At 44.8% G+C, this 20,995-nt stretch overlaps 1 protein-coding gene across 1 annotated transcript; it reads left to right on the top strand.

The window, feature by feature from the left end:
- Positions 1–14,620: 14,620 nt before the first annotated feature.
- On the top strand, positions 14,621–19,314 carry LOC128713673 (knob-associated histidine-rich protein). The gene is made up of 2 exons (XM_053808536.1): positions 14,621–16,723; positions 18,610–19,314. Exons 1-2 carry the CDS (start codon positions 14,627–14,629, stop codon positions 19,312–19,314), a joined length of 2,802 nt encoding a protein of 933 aa, XP_053664511.1. The 5' UTR covers positions 14,621–14,626.
- Positions 19,315–20,995: the final 1,681 nt, after the last annotated feature.

The following is a 20,995-nucleotide window of genomic DNA, read 5'->3' on the forward strand; positions in this document are numbered from 1 at the left end:
AATTGCAGTTTGCATATTTGAAGTGGAGAACGAACAGCAACACACCCCACCACCCCGCAAGGAATGTGTTGCGTATGCACATAGGGTGGCGCGACAAAAAAGGGGGAGAGAAAAAAGAACAATAAACAGCAACAAGGGAAGCCGAAATAATAAAAAAAACCAACAACAACAAAACAACGCATTACTAATCCGCCCCTCGCCACTGTAGCGCTGTAAGTGTGGTCGTGTGTGTGAGTCCGCGGTTTCTCGCGAGAATCAGTTTCGGCGTTTCGTGTATGGGTATTCTTCAGTGCGCCGAATCGAGCGAAGTGCAGCCATTGATGCCGGAGAAGCAACGCAAATAAAGCAGCAGCAGCAGCAGCACTGAAAGTTGCGTTTTGCGTGACAGTCTTCGGTTGTACGAGCGTTCGGTCGCTCATCGTCAAATCGATTTTCGACTGCCCATAAAGGGATGTTTGTATGAAAACAAGCCTTCTGGCTGACCGTTTATAAGGAGAATTGTTACGAGAGACACCGAAAGTGTCTGTGTTTGTGTGGTTGGCGAAGCAACAAAGCGGGGCCCACCTCCCCACGAAGTGACGAAGAACACGTACCACACGCAACCACCCATTCGGCAACCAGTTCGTAACAATTCTGGCCAGCGTCGGTACGACACTTGCTGCAGCGGAATCGAAATCTACACACTAAGGGTGGTGGCCGAATCGGTGTAAACGCGCTACATTGAAGCTTATAACTGCGTAGTTTTATTGCAACCGGCAAACCGACACGTCCGTGCGACTAACAAGCGGCAAACGGCAACCGGCAGCGAGTAATCAACACAGCAGCTACAGTGCCAAAGCGGGCCTCGGATCTTCCGCAAAGGGTGTTGTGTGTGCGCGCCTGACTTTATTAAAGCCAATTGGGGAGACCACGTTAAACTCTTGGTGTGAGAAGCGGTGCAACAAGTAGGCGGACCATCTTCGAGAGGACTGGTCGCCGATAGAACCGTATCTGTCGGCGACTGTGCTTGGTAGTGTTCGGGACGAAAAAGCGCCAGTATCACATCTGCATTCGGAACATTAATAAGTGAGCGGTGAAATAGACAGTCGTGCGATATTGTTGATTGTATCAAGAACTCCTGCCAAAGCAAGTGATCACCCGACAACCCCTTTAGAACTCGGAAGATTGCTAGTGTACTGTAAAATCACAAAGAAAGTAAAGTAATCCCCCTTTGTGCCAAAGAGGACACGGAGGTTATAAACCACACCAGAAAGCGATCCTCGTGAGTGAATCGACCACCGGTAACACCGTCTCATCGGAACATCGCTCACACTAGCGGCCCCACCCGTATACTGCGTGCGCGATCGTAAGCGGGTAGTGCATTAAATCTGGGGCAACGCAGGCGGTTCCCATGCTAAACTACCGCCTCGTGTCAACGCACTTCCTGAAGCAGCCATAGATTTCGCGGCCCACCACCGCACCGGCACTGCGGGGACCCCCAGCAAGGTCGTAAAAATGTGCAGAGATCGGGATATGCCACTTCGATGAACTAGAGCACCAACAGTGTTGTACTCTATTGTGTCGCCGTCTGCCATCACATTACTTGCCACGAGCAGTAAACGCGAGTGATAGGAAAATAGTGCATAAAGGGCTACGACCGAGAGAGCGAGAGAGTGCGAGAGAAAGAGCGAGAGTGTGTGCGTGTGAGTGCGTGTGAGTGAGTGTGAGAGAAGCGAAAGTAGGGGGTGAAAGTAGCGCCACTATAGCATTGCATTAGTACTACGTTAAGCTTCATACTACTACTTCGTTTACTATTGCTACACGGCTGCGCCACATATTGCTACTGCTTCTCCGCCTACGCTGTGTGCGATCGGCGCTTACCGGCGTGCGCTAGTGTGCGTGTGCGGTAGTCGAAGCGGCTAGCGATCCTTCGAAACCGGTACCCCGGTCCTAGTAGATTGATGCCATCGGAGGAATTCACATCCTTCACACGTGTACCACTGCGCGTCTCGACGAAGCATCGTGTGACCGTCGGTGCTCTTAAGCAACGTTGAGTGATTCTTTCGATTCTACTGCTGCCGACGCGCATTATCCGCGAGCATATCTGCTCAGAAAGCCCTTTTTTCTGCCACACCACCAAATCACCTCCAACGGCTTATCGTGTGTTGTGATTGAAAAACGAGCGCGCGCCTTCGTTCGCTCTTGCATCCAGTTTAGTTGATTCGCAAGTGCTCCTTACTTATTTGTTTGTTTGCCCGGTGCAAACCGAAACGTACTACCGGAAGCCCAACACAACAACACCGCCAAGCAGCAGCAGCAGCAGCAGCAGCAGCGACTACAAACCGCTGTCGCTTTGGCCGCCGTGAAGCCGCGAAGATTCCACCCAAAATTGAAGCATTTGCCAAAAACTGCTGGGAAACTGTAACCGCTTGCGTGGTAAGTAGACGGGGGGCAAAGCTTAATTCATTTGATGCGGCAGATAAATGACGCTTCTTCTCACCTGCTGATTTATTTCTATACCTCGGAAGTGACGGATGGTATAATGTATGTTTGGATTTTGTTTTTTTTTTGTTGTTTTGCGTTCGAGTTTTCATGATTAAAGCAATGATCTTAGCGAAGGTTCGGTTTATTACCCTCGATCGTTATTGACCTTCGTAGCTTTTAGACGGTTGGCGAGATGCCATTCGGCATAGAACAGTTGATCAGGCGCTTAAAGGTGAATGATGTTTTCGTATGCGAAAAGTTAATTGATGAAAAGTATAATTAATCGTTTTTTTTTTTGTAATTAAATAAATGACTTTTTGATAAGCATGTTGGACAGTTCGCTTCGAAGTTATTAGAACATTTCGGTTTTTGGAGATCTGTACAAAAATTCTTAATAGGTTAGTTAAAATAAAGTAATTTTCACTTTGTTTTCGTACTTTTTTTTAATGTCATGCACGAATGCACGAAGCTGTTGAATTCTTCAAATATTATTTTTATAATCGATGTTCTCCTAAATTTGCCATAAATAATTCATGTGTAATGTCACTTAATAATTGTGGTAGTTTGAGGATCAGCCAGACCACATCTTTTGTCACATTTGCCCCAATTGTCCCAACTTTTTATGAGTTTATCGTCGTATTGTTGCAGTCCTTGCGTTTTGCACTACAACTTTAGGAGTTTTTGAAGTGTTATTTCTGGCATTATTACTTGAAATTGCAGATTGTCTTTTGGTATCAGTTCCGTCGTATGAATCCAGCTGTTGATCGAAGACTTGACCTTTCAATTGATCTTAAACAGATCGTAGTATATATTTTTTACATGCACCACCCATATGCAAAGCCTAACTTAATCTCAAGAATAAGTTTGCATTACATAACGTAGGGTAGTAATCCGCACAAATTAAACTTTAATAATTAGTCTATGTACATGTACATTACAACCCATCATAGTGAAGTGATCTTCAATTTTGGTACACTTTTATGTTTTCTAATTTATCCGCTCGTCACACCTCGCATTCTCTACACGAACAATATCCATCGCGACAACAGCACCAACAGAAAAATCTCGCAAATAACAACCGATTTGTTGTTGTCGCCGAATCGCCATCATGTTCTTTAACAACGCGGCAAAACGGCTATTTTTAGACCGTACCGGCCGCAATCATCAATCCCGGCGCAGAGCGACCATACATTGGCACTTTACCGTACAGCAGAGGCTGTATTTTTATGGGGGTTTTCTTTTTCTTCTTTCGTACGGGCCGGGTTATGACCGGTGGCCCGATGATGTTTGTTTTGCTGCTTCAAAATGCGCCAATTTCGTTGCGGGGACAAGTCCGAACGGGACTGGATTGGTTCGCGTCGTTCATGGGCTGGCCCCCACCCGAAAGCTTATCTTGGTGCCCGGTGAGGGGGGGAACAAGGTGTACCTGCCGTGTCTTGTTTTTGGTTGATTTTTTCCTCTACTGCTGGTGAATAATTGTAAATAAACAACCGAGCGCAGAACAAAAGTGTGTGTTGATGGTTGTACGGTTCACCGGTTTCAAATAGTAAAGCAAACATATTTTGGCCGTACGATTGGCACCCGGTACAGTACAATCGCCACCGATGCGTTTTGTTTACGAATGGAGTATAATTGAAGGGAAAAGTTTACAATAAATTGGGTAATAAAATATCATGTGCGATTATTTATGCATCAATCGCTTTATTTATGTGTCAGTTGTCTTTGGATATTTCGTTTTTAAATTAATGTTATCAAATTTTCTGATTGTGTTTTTATTTTTCCTTGTAAGAATGAAAAAAGTAAATATGTTTTTGAATGTTTCTTAATAAGTATAATTTACAACCCGTGACTATAAATTTAACGTAGCCACTTATACACTAATTATACATTATTTATATTATTTATACATTTGCTGAAGAAATGTCTTAAAGTTTATGAAAGTAACTTACGTTTAAAGCAGTCTTTAGAGAGAGAAAATAAGTACGGACCAAGAGTTTCATATTCCAGAACATTCCACTAGGTTCGTGTGTACGAACAGCGTTTGTGCTATAAATAAAGTATTAATGCACCGCTTTAGGTATTGCCGAGCTGGAAAAGCAACTTGACATAATCATCAATCCGAGGCAAGTCCGAAAGAAGGAAAGAGATTAGCTTCCACCGCTGGTAGGATACTCCAAAAATTCATTTACCGACCTTCAAAAGTCACCGGCAGGAATTACGCTTACAGCTGGTTGCGATGTGCCGAACTACTAGTCAGGGTGGTAATTTCTCTCCCTGTCGCATACCTTCATTCTTGCGCAAAAATGGCCGTCTGAAGCGTAACCTTTAGCTTTGCCGCTTCCGTTTTGCAGCTTATCCCCGGATGCACTTAATTCTGTGCGTACGGTTTATTGGTCCTCTCCTTCGCCAATCCATCGAGCGGCAGGTTCTTTTTCGGATCCGAGATGACGTATTTCAGCGTGGTGCGCTCGTATGACGAGTCATGAATGGTATTTTTACCGAAGTGTTGTTGAATCGGAGAGCGGTGCCATTAAAAAATTGGAATATCTTTCGTCGTCGTGGCGAGTGTTTTCGTTGTTGTTTTTTTTTGTTTTTTGCTTCCCTATTCACCGTCACCGGTGGCCGGTCCTTAGAGGATCGCCAATTTTGACACATATTCACCCGCACCGTATGGTAATCGAGCCAGGAGACAGAAGAAGCCAAGATCAAGATGGAATGGTTTTCACGCTCGCTGCGTTGTTCTGACGCAAGTTTCTACGCCCCATTACACACGTACGCACAACTTCATATGCTTTGGCGCTATTTACACACCCCGCAGTTCTCCCGTGACAAATCACTTCACACTCGCGCATTCTTACGGTGGTAGACCGCGAACTCCGATACTGGGTCCCGGTGATGATTAATAATGCAGCAGGCTCGTATTTGCCTGGATGGTGTGGCGCGCGCGCACGACTGTTATGGAAGAACGATTATTTTGGGGGATATATATGGCCAAACAAGGTATTTCGTGGGGCTACCTACTGTCACCACAACAAAGCACAGAGCGGGCAGACACGGAATGATGAATGTGAGATTGGGCTGTCCTCCACGCGGATGTGTTATACATATTTAAACGACGAAATGGTTTAATGGTAATGAATTAGGGTATGTTTTGCGTTCGTTATCGATTGTTGAGGTGTTTTTTTTTTGCTGTAGGGTACAGTCATGAGGCAACTAAATTATACTATAGTTCATCGTGTTTTGGCATAGAGTGCTTTCGAGAGATTAGAGAATTCAAACATTCGTCAATTTCCATTTGAACAATATTAATCAAACTGTTAGTAAATATTTTCCAGAAACATACAAACTTTCTTGAAGAATCTTGATACAATGAGTTAAGATACTATTGTCCAAATGTGTAATATTGCCTTCATGTTGCTTAAACCGAACACTTTTGAATAATTAAAGCCTATTACACCAGTGGACCAAGTGATAAAAATATTTTAAACATAATTTGGTCATAATTCTTCAACCCCCTTCAAGTATATTGCATTGCGTATTGTGACTCACGGATTCGCATTGCCGTCAAATTATTTTCGTAATGATAAGAATTCTTTACTTTACTTTACTGTAAGCTATCTTCATGCTGCTTTACAGTGTGGCCCATAAAAAAATGTTCGGTATTCCGCTTTATCTTTAAGATCTTTTTCTCGTGGTATAATGAAGTGAAACATAAAATTAGTGAATGGACACGTTTATTCAACCATTCTACTCTATATTATTTGATATGGCCACCGTTGATTTCCATTACTTTCTCCAGGCGACCAGGGAATCGGGTGCATACCTGTTATATGTATAAACCCTACATCGAGTTCCATACTTCTGTAATGGAGGCTTTTAAAGCACACTTTGGTGAAATTCTTCACAAGCTTTTACATGAACATTCGCCTCTCGGCTGCTAGGAGGCCAAACAACATAAGGGCAAAAAGCATTCAGTCACTCTTGACTCCTTTTCGCGGTACGATACGGCGCTCCGTCTAGTTGGAAAACCGTCCTGCTGGTGCTCATCGCAGTTCTCTTTGACTCTAAATAAGACCTCCTCCATGAAAATGTCCAAAAAGACTTCGGTTTTCACCTTAAAACCAAATTTGACGAAAACTGGAGTCATTTTCAACCCATTAAAAGCAACTGCTCTGAAAACCATGATTCCGGTGAAATGTTTAGTGGTTCACTTTTCCGGAACATTCTCCATCATCTGCGACGAAATGAACCTAACCGTGCACGAATTTCACGCAGGATTGATGGTGAAAATCGGATCGACAACATCGGATTCAACGAAATTTTCGATCGTTCAAACCGTAGTGCACTGATCCGGTCTGTTATTAAGTGACATTTTACTAATGTCCTGAACTTTAAATTTAAGTCATATTTAAGTCTTCATTGGAGTTTTGGAGATATTGGCGTCTTTCGTCAATAGTCAGAAGGGTCGTACTGGATTTAGTTTTAGTTTTTCTCTCACGGATTTAGCTTCATTTGAAGTGCCAGCCGACCGCGGACACCACTTTCCTGACTTTCGAAGGTGTAGAATATCAAAGAGGATACTTTTAATGTAGTATACAGTTGCCAGATGGCACCCCTGAGCCTCCGCAGTTTTGTTTTTGTTGTAAGTTATCCTGCCTGGTGCAATCTAAATACGACTTCCTTCTTGGACATCGAACACAACTTCGTTTCTAAATATCACTGTTTTGCTAACATCTCAAGACAGTTTGAACCCTAGAGGTCACATACATATCTGATATGAGGAAAAATTTCGCTTCTATATAGCAAAAAATAAGCTTTAAACATTTTCCTATTTTTTTTATAAGCAATATTGTGCCTGCACTCCATAGTGCACGCCATGGGTGCGTGGGAGAAAAGGAAATCACCGTGTTCGGTCACCAGTCAACAGTCGCCAACTACCGATAAGCGGTGAACAAATGCGTTTTATCAGTTCAATTAGTGCTTTCCAATTTCCTTCCGTTTGCAGTTTTAATTAATACCATCTGCTAAGGCAACGAATCATCTGGCGGGATTCTCCACGGTGCGCTGACACCGCGAACCTAATCAATGATCCGATCTTTGAGCGGTGGTTGATGTTGAACCCCAATCGGGAACTCCGTCGATGAAGCAATCAGCCTTGGGACCCCGCGATGTGCACGAACTGGCAAGCACAAGAAGAAGTACTCGTGCCAAGAAGCGCACGTTGAATGTAAACAAATTTGATCAGTGTAGCTGATAAGAGCAACCGGCGAGATGTCGGTACCACGCGAGGGATTGCACGGTGTTTTCCAGTTTTGTCCTCCCCTCCAAGGTGTGTTGTCTGGACGTGGGAAAACGGAGGCCGCCGGAGACAGGAACTTATTGCAGGCCGCTAAATTCCCAACAACCTGCGGAGCAATTATAGCTGGCGTTGTGAACGATATCGCTCGAAGCACGACCCATCACGACATAGACAGCGACCTTGCGGACCTGCTGTGGGGGGGACGTCGAGTCAGTGGGTAAACGGGTGACGACAGTAACGACGCAAAAAAGGTGCTAACTCTCACCCAGGCTGCGGTGTGAATCAGTTCGGTTCAGATTTAATCGGTGCAGTACCGTTCGTTCCGGATGGCACTGGTCCGCTGTCCATGCAACATCCAGGCGCCGTGTGGGGCTGCACAAATGGAGCGGAAAAAAGCGAGCCTCAGTGTCTGCAGAGGCAAGTTGTGCTACACACGGATTGTGTGTTGGTCCGCGGCTTATCAGCGAACGATCATCGTGCTAAGTGGGATTATGGTACTGCTAATGGAAGCCTTCACTTGTTAGCACACGATTTGCAGCTGGCTGGAAGTTGCTCAGAAAGTTTTCAGTTGTTGCCCCCGTTAGGGTTTTAGCTGTTGAAAATATTGATATTTGGAAAATACCCCATTCGATTCTTTAACTTCGGAAAGATCGGTCTTAACTTCTCAAACATTGGCATCTCAATACAGCAAGATCATAGATCCTAGGAATTAGCAATGAAAACATTGACGATAAATATTTCCGTAAGGTATTTCTGTGGATGCGCATTCATGTCCTCTACCAGAATCTGATGCCTGTAACATCTGCGATGTAGAGAGTGCAACATACTTCAGGTTGAGGCAGTTTGAAACATCTCAGTCTAAATATTTTACTAGAAACAACGATTTTTTTCAATGAGTGATTCACTCGTTGTCATCTTGATGATATAATCAACCTCCAAGCTTAGTTATAAAAAAACCTAGAGAGTGAGTGAACAATATGGAGATTGTGCAATGCCCTGCACTATGATGAGATTTTATTGAATAACATCTGAATTGCAGCTCAGTATTACAGCGACACCTATCGTTGTTCTTCCTTACATAAGACACTGTAATTATTTCTAGTCATCACCCCGTTTTGAACTCAACTTGCAGCGTATAGTTGGTTTTGGACGAGCTCCATGTTTCAGAAGCGTATGTTACTGCTGGAACTATAAATGCTGTATACTCTACAGACACGTCCATATCTTTGGCACAGACCCAATGGACCCCCTAACTGTTTTCTGTCCACCTTCACCTGTCGTTGGCAATTGGTACTCTAACTAGTCTCATAATCATTGCCGAAATCCCTAAAGTGGTAATTGTTTAGTGTTTAGTTTTGAATTGGCGATGCGCTGGCTATAAAATCAATAAAGAGCCCATGTAGAGCTGGCATTTTGATGACGTTCTTATCAGTTTACACACTGATAACTTTCATTTTCTTGTTTGCGAATTTAAAGACTAACCCCGTCAGCCAGATTAATAAGCGAATAATGGTTTAAATGGTTCTTAAAGAAAAGCAATAATTTATTACAACATTACGCCACTGTGAAAATAATTGTTTTGTGGAATTCTCATTTTTCTACCCAATTTCATCCGTTTTAGAACGATGCTTCACCTTTTGGACCTAATTATATGACAGAAGACATTCTTCCAACATGATCGCACACACACACAGTGAGATCACCATCTAACCATTCCAACGAGCAAATGGCGTTGTAATGTAATAAAACAGCTGTTTACTCTCCCGGGTTTTTTCTTTTGTTTGTATTGGCAAATTCAACGTGCCTCCTTTCGCAGCACAACAAAGGCTAGGCAGGCAGGCAGCCCGCCACCCAACAACAGCCCTGTTTGAACGATTTCCGTCAATATTTGGCAACTGGGCTGAGCTTACTGGGCAATTTGCAATTCTCTTCGTATTAGCATACCAGCACTATCGGTTTGAAGGAGTGTGTGTGTGTGTTTTTTTTTGCTTTCACTATCTCTTTAAGTGACCCGCATCATATTGTTCTCGAACGGGTAGCTATAAGCTATAATCGTTTGTTAAATACGGGGATAAAAAGGCGTCGAGAAGCATTCGGAACAGAGGAGACTTTGTGACTTTCCAATAGCGCATTCTACAAGCACCTAAAAGCCTCAGAGACAATGTATACCATATAGCCACTGTTGTCTCATACACTTGTTGTACAATCGAGATAAGCGTGACAAGACGTACAGGTGATAAAACGCCACTACACACCCTCACCTGAAATCGACGCGAATCGAAGCTACAAACCCGCAGATTGGAGACGTATACATCGGACGGGACTTTTACTGTGTTGAGGCACTTGCGTCCCTGTATGCGGGACTCATGCCACTCGTCTATCAATCTGCGCGCGCTTCCAATTCCGCTGCGAGTGATGCGTAGCCGGAGAGCGCACAATCTGTGCCCCGCCGGTGTGTGTGTGCGTGTGTTGGAAGTAGTATACTCTGCACACTGGCTTTTATCTCCCTTGTTGCCGTGCCAGTATAAAACCGATCCCGGGAGAGTCGCGTGCTCCCACAAGTTTTGTGACCGGCATCGCAGGCAGAGCGCAACCTCTTCACCCGGGAGATCAAAGCCAAGAACTGTCGTATTTTATGGGTGTGATTGTTTTTATCGCGTTAAGTTTTGTGTTTTTCTTTGCCAATTGAACCGCACAAAGTGTATTGACCAGGTTCTAGTGGAGGTGAATTAGTGGTTTATTAGTGGTGAGCTCTGCGATGCTAGTGGTTCCCCAGCTCTCAAGCGATTCTGGTCGAGCTTTAAAAGGTGGATTATAACGTGTGCAAGAGTAAACAAAACCTTAACGACTGTGGTGAAGTATAAACTAGGTTCCAGGTACGGTTGAATAGAACGGTCAACACGGTGTCTCACCGTCAAAAGAATGTTGTGCGTACAGCCATCCGATCATGCTGCGGTTGGCAGAAAGGGATTGATCTATAAGCTGGCCCATGCCTGCCACATTCGTCAATGGAAAAATAAAGTAAGTGGTATATCGCTCACAAGAATGACTTCCATCGAAGATTGGATGGAAGATTCCACTCGCGCTCGGAATTCGATCAAACATGAACGCGCGGTCCTGTCACGTTATAAATGGTGCTGTTCGGCTTGCGGACTGGCAAAAGCTAATAAGTGTTGCACACACTCGCTGTTCAAGTGGCGCACCCAGTTGAAGTGGTCGCTACACACGAAGAAGAAAGTGAACAGCAGGACATTCGGTCCTACCGCAAGCAACCGACTATTGTGTGATTTTGAACTTGGTAAGCTTTGTGTGGCTTCCGGTTGTTTTCGTTTTTTTTTCTTCTAAGTGTCATCTGAAGTGGGATGAATTTGGTGAAAATCTCCTGTCACGGGACACTCCACGACTCCATGACTCGGCATTGTTTGTGTTAGATAATGTTGGGTATCTCAAGTGCCTTACCCGAGAGCAACTGTGGTTGTTTTTGAAAATTTTGTTCAAATTGTATTAAGTTATTGTCGACACTTGAAGGAACGGAATGTGGGGAGTAATTTTAAGCTAATTAGTACTTATGAGTACTCATGACAGTTTGAACAATATTCGTTTATCTGGATGAAAAGCGAATAAAATGTGATAATTAATATGAACAAACAATCTTATTATTATTTTTTTTTGTTGTAAAGTGAGGAATCATAATTTAATGTTTGTGGATCATGGTCCAAATTTGAGTCAAAAATCGAAAATTCCCATAGAATTCTCCATAAAGATTGCCGAAGCGTTCTTGTCTGGTTGCACTTCAAAAATGTATTCCTCATTTTTCGGATTTTTAAAATCTTCACTTCAACTTTGAGTCAGAAATGGAGAATACTCAAAGAAATGTTAAGAGATTCTGTATATGTCCATGTGTGGCTGCACTTCGAAAGTATTCCTTATTCTCCGAAATTTTGAGATCTTCTGAGGAACTTACCTATCCGATGCCACAAACGCTTCGCGGTCTTGGCCAGCTGCAAGAGTCGTTTAAACTGCTCACGGTGGAGCGCCTTCGTCTACCAATCCATTATCCTGGCCTTTCTGGCGAACGCATCAACGTCATCACTCCGTCTCAATTTAGGCTTACCATGCTTCCTCTGTCAATGTGTACGACCTAAAAGGACCATAAGGGCTGGGTCGTTTGGTGTCAAAAATCCTTCTGAGCATCTTCCTCTCGAACGCAACCAAGAGGGTTTCGTTAGTTTTGTACAAAGTCCATGTCTCAGAGGCGTATATGAGCACTGGAAACTATGTAGAAGATTGAGATCTTCACTTCATATCCGGCAGAAATCTGGAACTTCTCAAAGAATTCTCAAAAAAAAGTTTCTCCGTGTGCCCATGTGTGGCTCACACTGTAGATACTCCTCATTCGCCGGAATTGTTAAATCTTCACTTCAGATTTGAGTCAGAAATTAAGAATTCCTAAAGAATTCTCCAAAAAGATCCTCGATAGCTACATGTGTTGCTGCACTCCGAATGCATTCCTCATTGTCCGGGAATTAGAAATCTCCACTAGAAAAGGCTTGATAGCCGAACCTTCATAGCATGAAGATCATCAACGACATCAACACCATTATCATCCAACGTCTACCGCACATACTGACCTACTGGTTCGCGAAAAATTGGAACACAATAACTACTGACAGGCACACGAACCGCCATGCCAACGGTGTCTATTATCAGCACATTCTAGAAAAGAAACGCCCTGCTACGGGCGCCTGTTGTTACCAGCGCTATCCAAACATCTCAATTATACGCATTGTTCCGAATGCCGTCAACAATGGCTGGATTACCATCGGACGCCTGAACAATTCCAACCCATCTTCACGTTGTACCGATCGGTCTATCGACGAATCACTCTTTTTATTTACGATACGCTTATTAAGCTGTCCTGCCCGTTTGTCTGCCCTACACAACACTTTACGACCGATCGGGCAGGGAATACCAGGGGCCACCAGATAAGCAACAAAAGAATGGAACCCAAACATTTGCGCGTGCCAACAGGCGATTAATTTGTCAATCTTACTCCCCCCCCCTTTGGTAAGATGAGCGTCGCGTCACCGAGATACGTTTGCCTTTTTTTTTTTGGTGTGTGAAGCTAAAAATACGGCCCAACTTTTGAAGCTTGGAGAAGGGCAAAGGAAGTGCCTGGAGAGACACATTAGGTGTGATAAGAAGCGTGACAAATGTGAGATAATTAAGATCCGATTGCAAATACAAAACGACGTCATTTGAGGCCGGGCAGATGGTAACAAGTTCGCATCTCACAGTTCCATCTCATATTTCCTATCACATTACTGGATCTTGTTTTTTTACGCGGTAACTGCGGTGCAATGTGGGTTTTATTGTTTCCCCAGGCGTCCAGGGTTAGAATAAAAGCAAGAATCAGGACTCGTGGAATTGAAAACGAGATCCATACTGAGATCTAGTTCCGAACTGTCTGTCAGCAAACTAATCGAACATGCAAGTGCAAGTGTAACCACTCGCCCCGTTTCGTAACGCTCCTCCGTGACAGCGAACCACCGGGCAAAGGTTTCGATAAAAATCACGTACCACCACCAATGGGGGGGGCCGGGTTCTGTTCCGGGCGGTAAACAATTGGAACAATTTAACCACCGCCACCAGCGCGTCATCGCGGTTGTTATTTTTATGTTTTACACACCCCCTAACCCCCACCCAACGTGTTTAGCGTGCTTTTTTCGTGCCCATTTTCGATCTCTATTGATCGTGAAACAATTTGCACATCACACAAAGCGTCACTGTAACCATTTTTTTTTTTGCACAAAATGGCCCCGCGGATAAATGGCGGAACGGTGCTAAATGGTTACGGGTGGAATTACGTGAATAGTTTTCTAAGGGTGACACCACGAGGCACGAACTGTTATCACATGGCAGTACACACGAGACAGAGAGGGAGAGAGAAGGGACAAATGTATAACAATGTCTAATGGGGTGCAAAACATGCATGTTGTGGCGCGCGGTGGTCGTGCTAAATTAAATGCGAATGCATTTTCGCGACAGCGGGTTCAGCCTGGTATAAAGCAACGTACGTCACGGGTTTTTCGCGCCCGAAGGTCGTTAAAGGGAAAAGTAAAAACGGGAGAAAACACCAACATTGATTAGAGTGGCACTTCCCACTGCTACACCACGCTAGAACTCGCGCTGGAAGCTATTTATTATCACGATGCCTTTGGCTTTGTTTCATTTGCCACTTGTTTGTAACAAAAAAAAAACACACACACACACACACATTCAGTGAAAGCTTTCCGTCAACATGCAGCTGCATCGATTGATTTCGTTGAATTGTTTGATCAATGTTTGTTTGCCCGTGTGTTTGTTGGCGGGGCGCGATTCTATTACGCGACCTTGGATCGATAACACCATCAACAAAAACACGGCAATTGATTGATGTTGTGCAGAAAAATGTATGTTTCCGCACGTTCGTAACCATGGTTTCCGCCATAGAGTTGCATCGATGGGTTCGCTTTTGTTTTATCAATCGAAGGTAGAAGGTGAAAGCTTTCGTGCGGGGTTTGACGTTTTTGGTGAACTACAACTGACCAGGCTGCTCCATCGTCGCTCCTGGTAAGGTGTTGTAGGTTGGGGAAAAGAATTTAAAGTTAAAAAATCTAATCTTATAACGTTTAGCAGCTTATCAATACGTACTTATCGTATTAAAAAACTGCTTTCATCATAAACATATCGCAATAGTTTTAGTTTAATTTTTTTAAAAGCATTAAGCAACCAGGCGCCTCCATGGAAAGCTCCTGTTTCTTGTTTTATTGTTGTCGAACTGGTCCTAACGTGTGGTTTTCGTATCTTTCGTTTCAGTGCGGCATGCGTCGCCCATCACTGGGACAGAATGAAGACGACCTCAGTCGTCTGACAACGATTATCTCCCCGACCAGTATCAGCCTTTCATCGAACGGTCAGTCTGACCCGGTGGTGGTAGTGGATCACCAGGATGTCGTCAGCTGTGGTCGAGCGAAAGCGAACAGCAGCAGCAGCAGCAGTAGCAGCAGCAGCAGCAGCAGCAGTAGCACTAGCATCAGCAATGGCGCCAACAACACGACTAGCAACAGCAGCAGCAATTGCCCGGCAAGCAACAACAGTGTCGGTGGCGCTGTCAGTGTTGATGGTAGCAGTGCAAGTCGTAAAGGAAGCAAGAGCAGCAGTAGCAGCAACAGTATCAACAGCACCAGTAGCAGCAGCGATGGAGTGAAAGTGAGCGGTGGCAATAAAAGCATCAGCAGCGATGATGTCGGAGTGGGTGGGGGTGATGGTGGAGAGGAGCAACCCGGCACTCTACTGCCACCACCACCGATGGTGTTGGTCAACCAGTATCTGCCGAATCTGATCAATTCGTCTGAGTGGCAGAACTGCCGCAAGCGTAAGGAACGGCAGGACAGCACATCCTCCATCAGCCAGGACCGGAAGCTGATCCGCTCGAACAGCGAGGAACACCTGCCCAACTGTCAGGAGGTGATCAGGCGTGTGTCGTCGCATGAAGACTTCAAAAAGCGAACACCGGGCGTGGTGTCGGTGGAGATCTCGATCGACAAGGAGAACATCATCGCCGAGGAGACGATCGAGGGCGTGGATGAGGAACGTCGTGGCCAGCAGCAGCAGCAGGTGTTTGAGAAGAACCTCAAGAACAGTGCGGATGATTTGAAGAAATTTTTCATTGGAAGTGTGGAGAGTGTTGGGAACGGTGGTGTTGGTGGGAAGGATCACCATCATCATTCCCATCACCATCATCACCACCACCATCATCATCATGGTAACCATCTGTACCATCATCTAGGCGGACATCATCATCTGCACCATGCCGGGAGTAAGTCACAGCAGCCCCACCATCGGCTGTCTCCGTGTCGTGATATTCTGAAGTCCCGGCGTGACTCGGACAGTGAGCAGGATGGTGAACACGAACGGCGTCGGCACTGTGAACGTTTCTCGAAGACACGTCCACCACCGGGTCGTAAATCCGTATCGCCTCGGGCCCGCAACAGCTCGAAGCACACGAAGCTCGCCATGAAGGCGGCCACTGGCGGTGGGTCGGTGTTGCTAGCAGGTAATGAACATTTCTACTCGAAGCACGATACCCATCCGAGCGGCGGTGGTAAATCAGAACGGCGAGTCCGATCGTCCAGTAAGCATCGTGAGCAACAGCAGCTACAACAGACCACAATGCAGGATGACGCTATGATGGGTGACGGTGCGATGCCCATGTCCGATTACAACGATAACAACGTGCTCGAGAAGAACCAAGCGGTGGAGGAAGTGTCCAACCTGATTGACAATGAGGAGGAGTCGGAGGTACTGCAACAAGAGGAATCACAAGAACCGCTTTCGCCACGCGAAAAGCTCCCCTGGGGCCAAACCTACCCGGACGATACACCGGCCCTGGTCTGCCAGCGCTTTGCCGATGATAAATTCGATCACGCCAAACGGATGGATTCGGTGTCGCACGCCAAACTGCGCCCGGTTGCGTCCGGCAGTTCGCTGAAGCTGTACGGTGCACATCATCGAAGTGCGGAAAATGCACCATCGTCCGCGATGCACCATCATCATCATCAGAAGTCGGGCACACCGCCCGCCGCCAACAATATGTTCGACGAGCGCGTAAAGGCGATCAATCGGAAGCTCGGTGGGCTGAAGAAGAAGCTCACACAGTTTGAGGATCGGTTCGAGCTGGAGCACGGTTGCCGCCCGACGCACGGTGACAAATCGGCCGATCCACCCACCAAGAGCGTCCTGGTGGAGATACACAAACTGCGCAAGGAGAAAAATCAGATCAAAGCAGATCTGGCAGTATTTTCGGCGAAAGTATCAGCGTCCGCGGGCCAGAAGCTGGCCGGTGGGAACGTGGACGATGACATGGTGGAGGAGAAACGATTGGCCAAGATGAAAGATACGATTGCGGACATCGAAAAGGTACGTTTTTGATACACGGGTTTTGTCTGTCGTTTCCACATCATTTGCCACCCCCATCCGTCATTTTTGCGTCACGCGTGCCTTTGTTTCGAATGACAATAGCAATCGGCGCACGAAACCCTCCGTTCGGACTTTGCAAACTGTGACAGATAATTATAGGCAATTAGATGATCGTTCACATGATCGACGGCCGTACCCGCGTCGTTCCATTAACATCGTTTAGCACCAGTTCGTTATCATCTATCTGTTAGGGACAAATATAGACTAGTTCTGGATCTGGAGAGTGTTCTGTGCACGTAGCTGGTTGCATGATGGCAGCTCGTTCGTTTTGTTTATACAAATTGATCAATTTCATTGTAATGTGTTTTCGGTTTCAATTATGAGCTTCGTGATTTAAAGTTGAATAGCGTTTTATCACGTTACAAGCAATTGTCTTCCATGGCAAAACCAAACTGCCATAATTTTACTTATGTGTATTCTTAATTGTTTGTAATCATTCATTAGGTTGTTTAATTAGTCTGAGGCTTTTTATTATCGTTGTAATAAAACTAATTACCTTATTACGTTCTTACAACGTACTTTATTTGCTATTGCCGCAGCCTCGCTTCTAAGGGGGACAATAATAGCATATTATGGCGAATGTGACATAAATCTGTTGTCTTTATAGCTATTTTTTATTTAAATTTTGATCATTTCAGCTGAATATCTCATCCGGTTCCTTCCCAATCACTCTCTCTTTCCCTATCTCCACTAGGGCCGGTCTGTCCGGTTCTACCATCAGGGGCGCTCACGTTTGCGTACCAGTTTTGCCCAGCCGCCAACGATACGGCGGATGCTGTCGCATCTATTATCGATTGAAAATCAATCTTGTCTCACTTGCCGCAGTTGATCTCTTGACCGAACACAATCAACGATGGTACGGCGTACTTCAGGGTGAAACGAAAGCATTGACGGAAGTGCCCGAATGTATCCTACACTGTTGCCGATGTGTTGATGTTCCTCGTTGTTGTAACCGTTGCCATCATTGTCGTAATGACTGATACTGATACACCAAGCGGTACGTGCCCCTGGTTCAGTACAGCAGCAATTGTTATCGACCAGTGGTCAACCCGGGCCCGTAATACCCACGGCCGGAAACTGAAACATGCCGGATCGGTCTTTGTTGAGCGCAGAATTGAAAATAGAACTGCGAACCGTACGGTATTGTCTTTCCTGCTCCGTTCCAATCAGCCGTCCATTTGTAGCAGACCTTGAACGTTCCTTTTTCCTCCTGCGGATAGTTCGGTGGGGATGATGTGTTGATGTGAATGAATAGATCAATTCAACCACCGACCAAGTGGAGGAAGCGCTGGTTGGGCTGAACGAATACAAATACAACATATGCATACGCCTTCATATGACAAACTCTTCCTATTTGGCTACGAAAAGGGGCATCGTTCCATACCAGCTCGGGTATAATGAACACATGCTTATTTCCGTTTGAGTGCTGGCCACCACCATTCCAGTCTAACTGCCGCTAGAATGAATGATGTGATGTTAAACAAGGTTTTATGAGATAACTCGTTTATCGCGTTGGAAAGGACGGGCGAATTTATTACCGGGCGAGCCGGAATCATTACGTCGGCTCAAAGTTAACAGTACGATCATACTAAGACTTTGTGTGGAACGGATAAGCACTTTGTTTAAGGTGTTTTTGTTTAGATAAATAATTGCTATAAAAGCACCGTAAGACTTACTCTCTATTTGCTAATTTTGGTGTAAATTAGCAAATATACTGATGATGTAATGTATTACTTTATTTATCTCTGACTACATTTATCCCCATTGCTATAATTCCTTTTCCTTATAAAGGCTTCAATTTAACCTTCTTTTCATTTTTATTATAGCGCCTCACGGAGAAACGTGACACGGAGCAACGTAGCGAAAACCTGGAGGTTCTGTCGAACGAGCAGCTCACGGAGGAGAAAGCCTCCGTCCAGCGTGCTCTGCTGTATCTGGAGTCAATGTACGGTCGACCGGCGAGCCGCGAGGAACGGGACGCGGCCCGGCCCCTGTACGACCGATACCGGCTAATCAAACGGCTGGTGAACCGTGCCAACTCGATCAGTGGCCCGTGCGGTGTGGCCAACTCGCAGATGCCAACCATTCTCGAGCACGAAGCGCTCGCCATCGTCGGCACAACGACACCGTCCACCGATATTTCACCACCGTCGGCCACCTCCATGATCCAATCGCCTGCAGACACAACTACCGCCAGCACCACCACCACCACCGGTCAGCTGTCGACGGACGAGTCCGAAGGTACGGCCACAACGACGACAAACACCACCACTACGAGCAGTTCCGCGACGGAAAACATCCACTCGATGACACCGGATGAGCTGTGGCAGCACTACGATGCGACGCGCGAAGAGAAGAAGGAACTGCGCCGCACGATCAAGGACTTTGAGCAACAGTTCGAGGAGACGACCGGGCGCAAAATGTTGAAGTCGGATCGCAAATCGATCGAAGATACGTACGCTCTCTACAAGCAGAAGAAGGCCAAACTGCGACTGATCGATGCGCTCTTCAAGAAGCAAATGCATGCCTAACTCGACCTGCGGTGGTACGTTGCTGTTGAAAATCCCTGTATGGGCGTTTTAGGAAGGGATTGAACAGATTTTGTATTATTGTTCTGTAAGTTAATATGAACGGACAAAGACATGGTAGTAGCGCGAACGTTCTTAATTTCCGTAGTGCTGTGTGCACAAACCCTAGCTGTGTCTAGCAATAGGATCTCTCCTAATCCACTCTTTCAGTTTAGCATCCTACCGTAGGGTAGCACTATCTTTTTATTCGGTGCTGGATAAAGATCCCTGTGAATAGAATGATCAAAAGATGGCGAAAAGAAGAAATTGGAGGATGACATCTTAATCAAATAACGAATCTTTGCATTATTATGAATAGTGGCTAGCGATATGATATGCGCTTGTCGGCGGGCAAGCTATTTTTCCAGTTCCGATTTTCTTTGATTACATTGTTAAATTGTTATGCTTTAATGTTTTTTTTTTCACTTCATACCTATTTTTAACCTATCGCTGAGCGCTAAGGCAAACGAATAAGAAACTGTGTATCAAAGGAAATTGCATTGAAAATGCGTGCGTGAAAGATACTTTCTAAATACAGCCGAATTGTATGAATGTGTGTTGGTTTAAAAAAAATTGTTTCGTTTTGAGTTAAAATATGAGCGTTTTTGTTTACAATTTCTGTTTCATTTATTGCGTTTCACGTGGTGTCTATTAACTGTTACTGAAATATTTAGAAAGACTATTTGCATTGTTTTAAGTATTTTTACATCCGTAGTACATTAGGCAGTAAGCGCGAGCGGATGAATACACAGTTAGTAGTAAATACGCTGTTCGAGTGTGAGTGAGTGAGTGAGTGTGCGTGCGTATGTATGACTGCGTATGTATGTGCAACGAGTGTAGCAGTGTGATTGAGCGAAGGTTTAAAGAAGAAACAACTCCGAAACAGACTGGTACTGGTTTTGTGGTGGCCAAAAGGAATAAGGAAACTGGTCAGCAGACATTGAAGTGGGAGTTAAAGAGCAAATACAAATAGAGAAAACAAGGAAACTAAAGCTGTTAGTAAGTAAACACACACTGAAGCAGTACAAAAACACTGCAAAACCCTTACACGATGGAGCATGAATGCAAAGGGAGCATAGGACAGGGTGGATGCACAGAAGATAATGAAGGAGAAGAGGAAGAAAAACAAATACAACAAACATACAAAAGAAAAATACAAATACATTTTATAGCTCAATAAGCAACATTTGAGAACTAGCAAGGGAAGAAAGAAAAAGAAACAAACAAACAAAAAAAAAACAACGCCGAGAACAGAACAAGTGCGACGATAAGCACAGAAACAATGATTTAAAAAATACATTAAAATTGAATACTTCGTGATGGAAAAAAGGAAAACCGGAAACAAAGAACAAACAAAAACCTATATACACATATTTACAAAATTAAGATTGTGAAAGGTCGTGGTGCGATCGAGGTGTGGTTGACGATAATGTGGTTCCAGCATTTTGATTGTTTCTTTGGAATATCGTAAACAGTAGATAAGAAGAAGGAGTTAAAGAATGGGCAGCAAACGGTTAGCTAGTGAGAAGACGCGTAAAATTCAAATGTTTCAATTCGGTTCGTTTTTATTCGCTTTCATCTTATACCAGATCATGGTTGATTTGATCGTATGATCGCGAAGGAGTAGCATGTTAGTAGAAGCAGC

This window comes from Anopheles marshallii, chromosome 3 (assembly GCF_943734725.1).
Source record: "Anopheles marshallii chromosome 3, idAnoMarsDA_429_01, whole genome shotgun sequence".
Classification (NCBI taxonomy): Eukaryota; Metazoa; Arthropoda; class Insecta; order Diptera; family Culicidae; genus Anopheles; species Anopheles marshallii.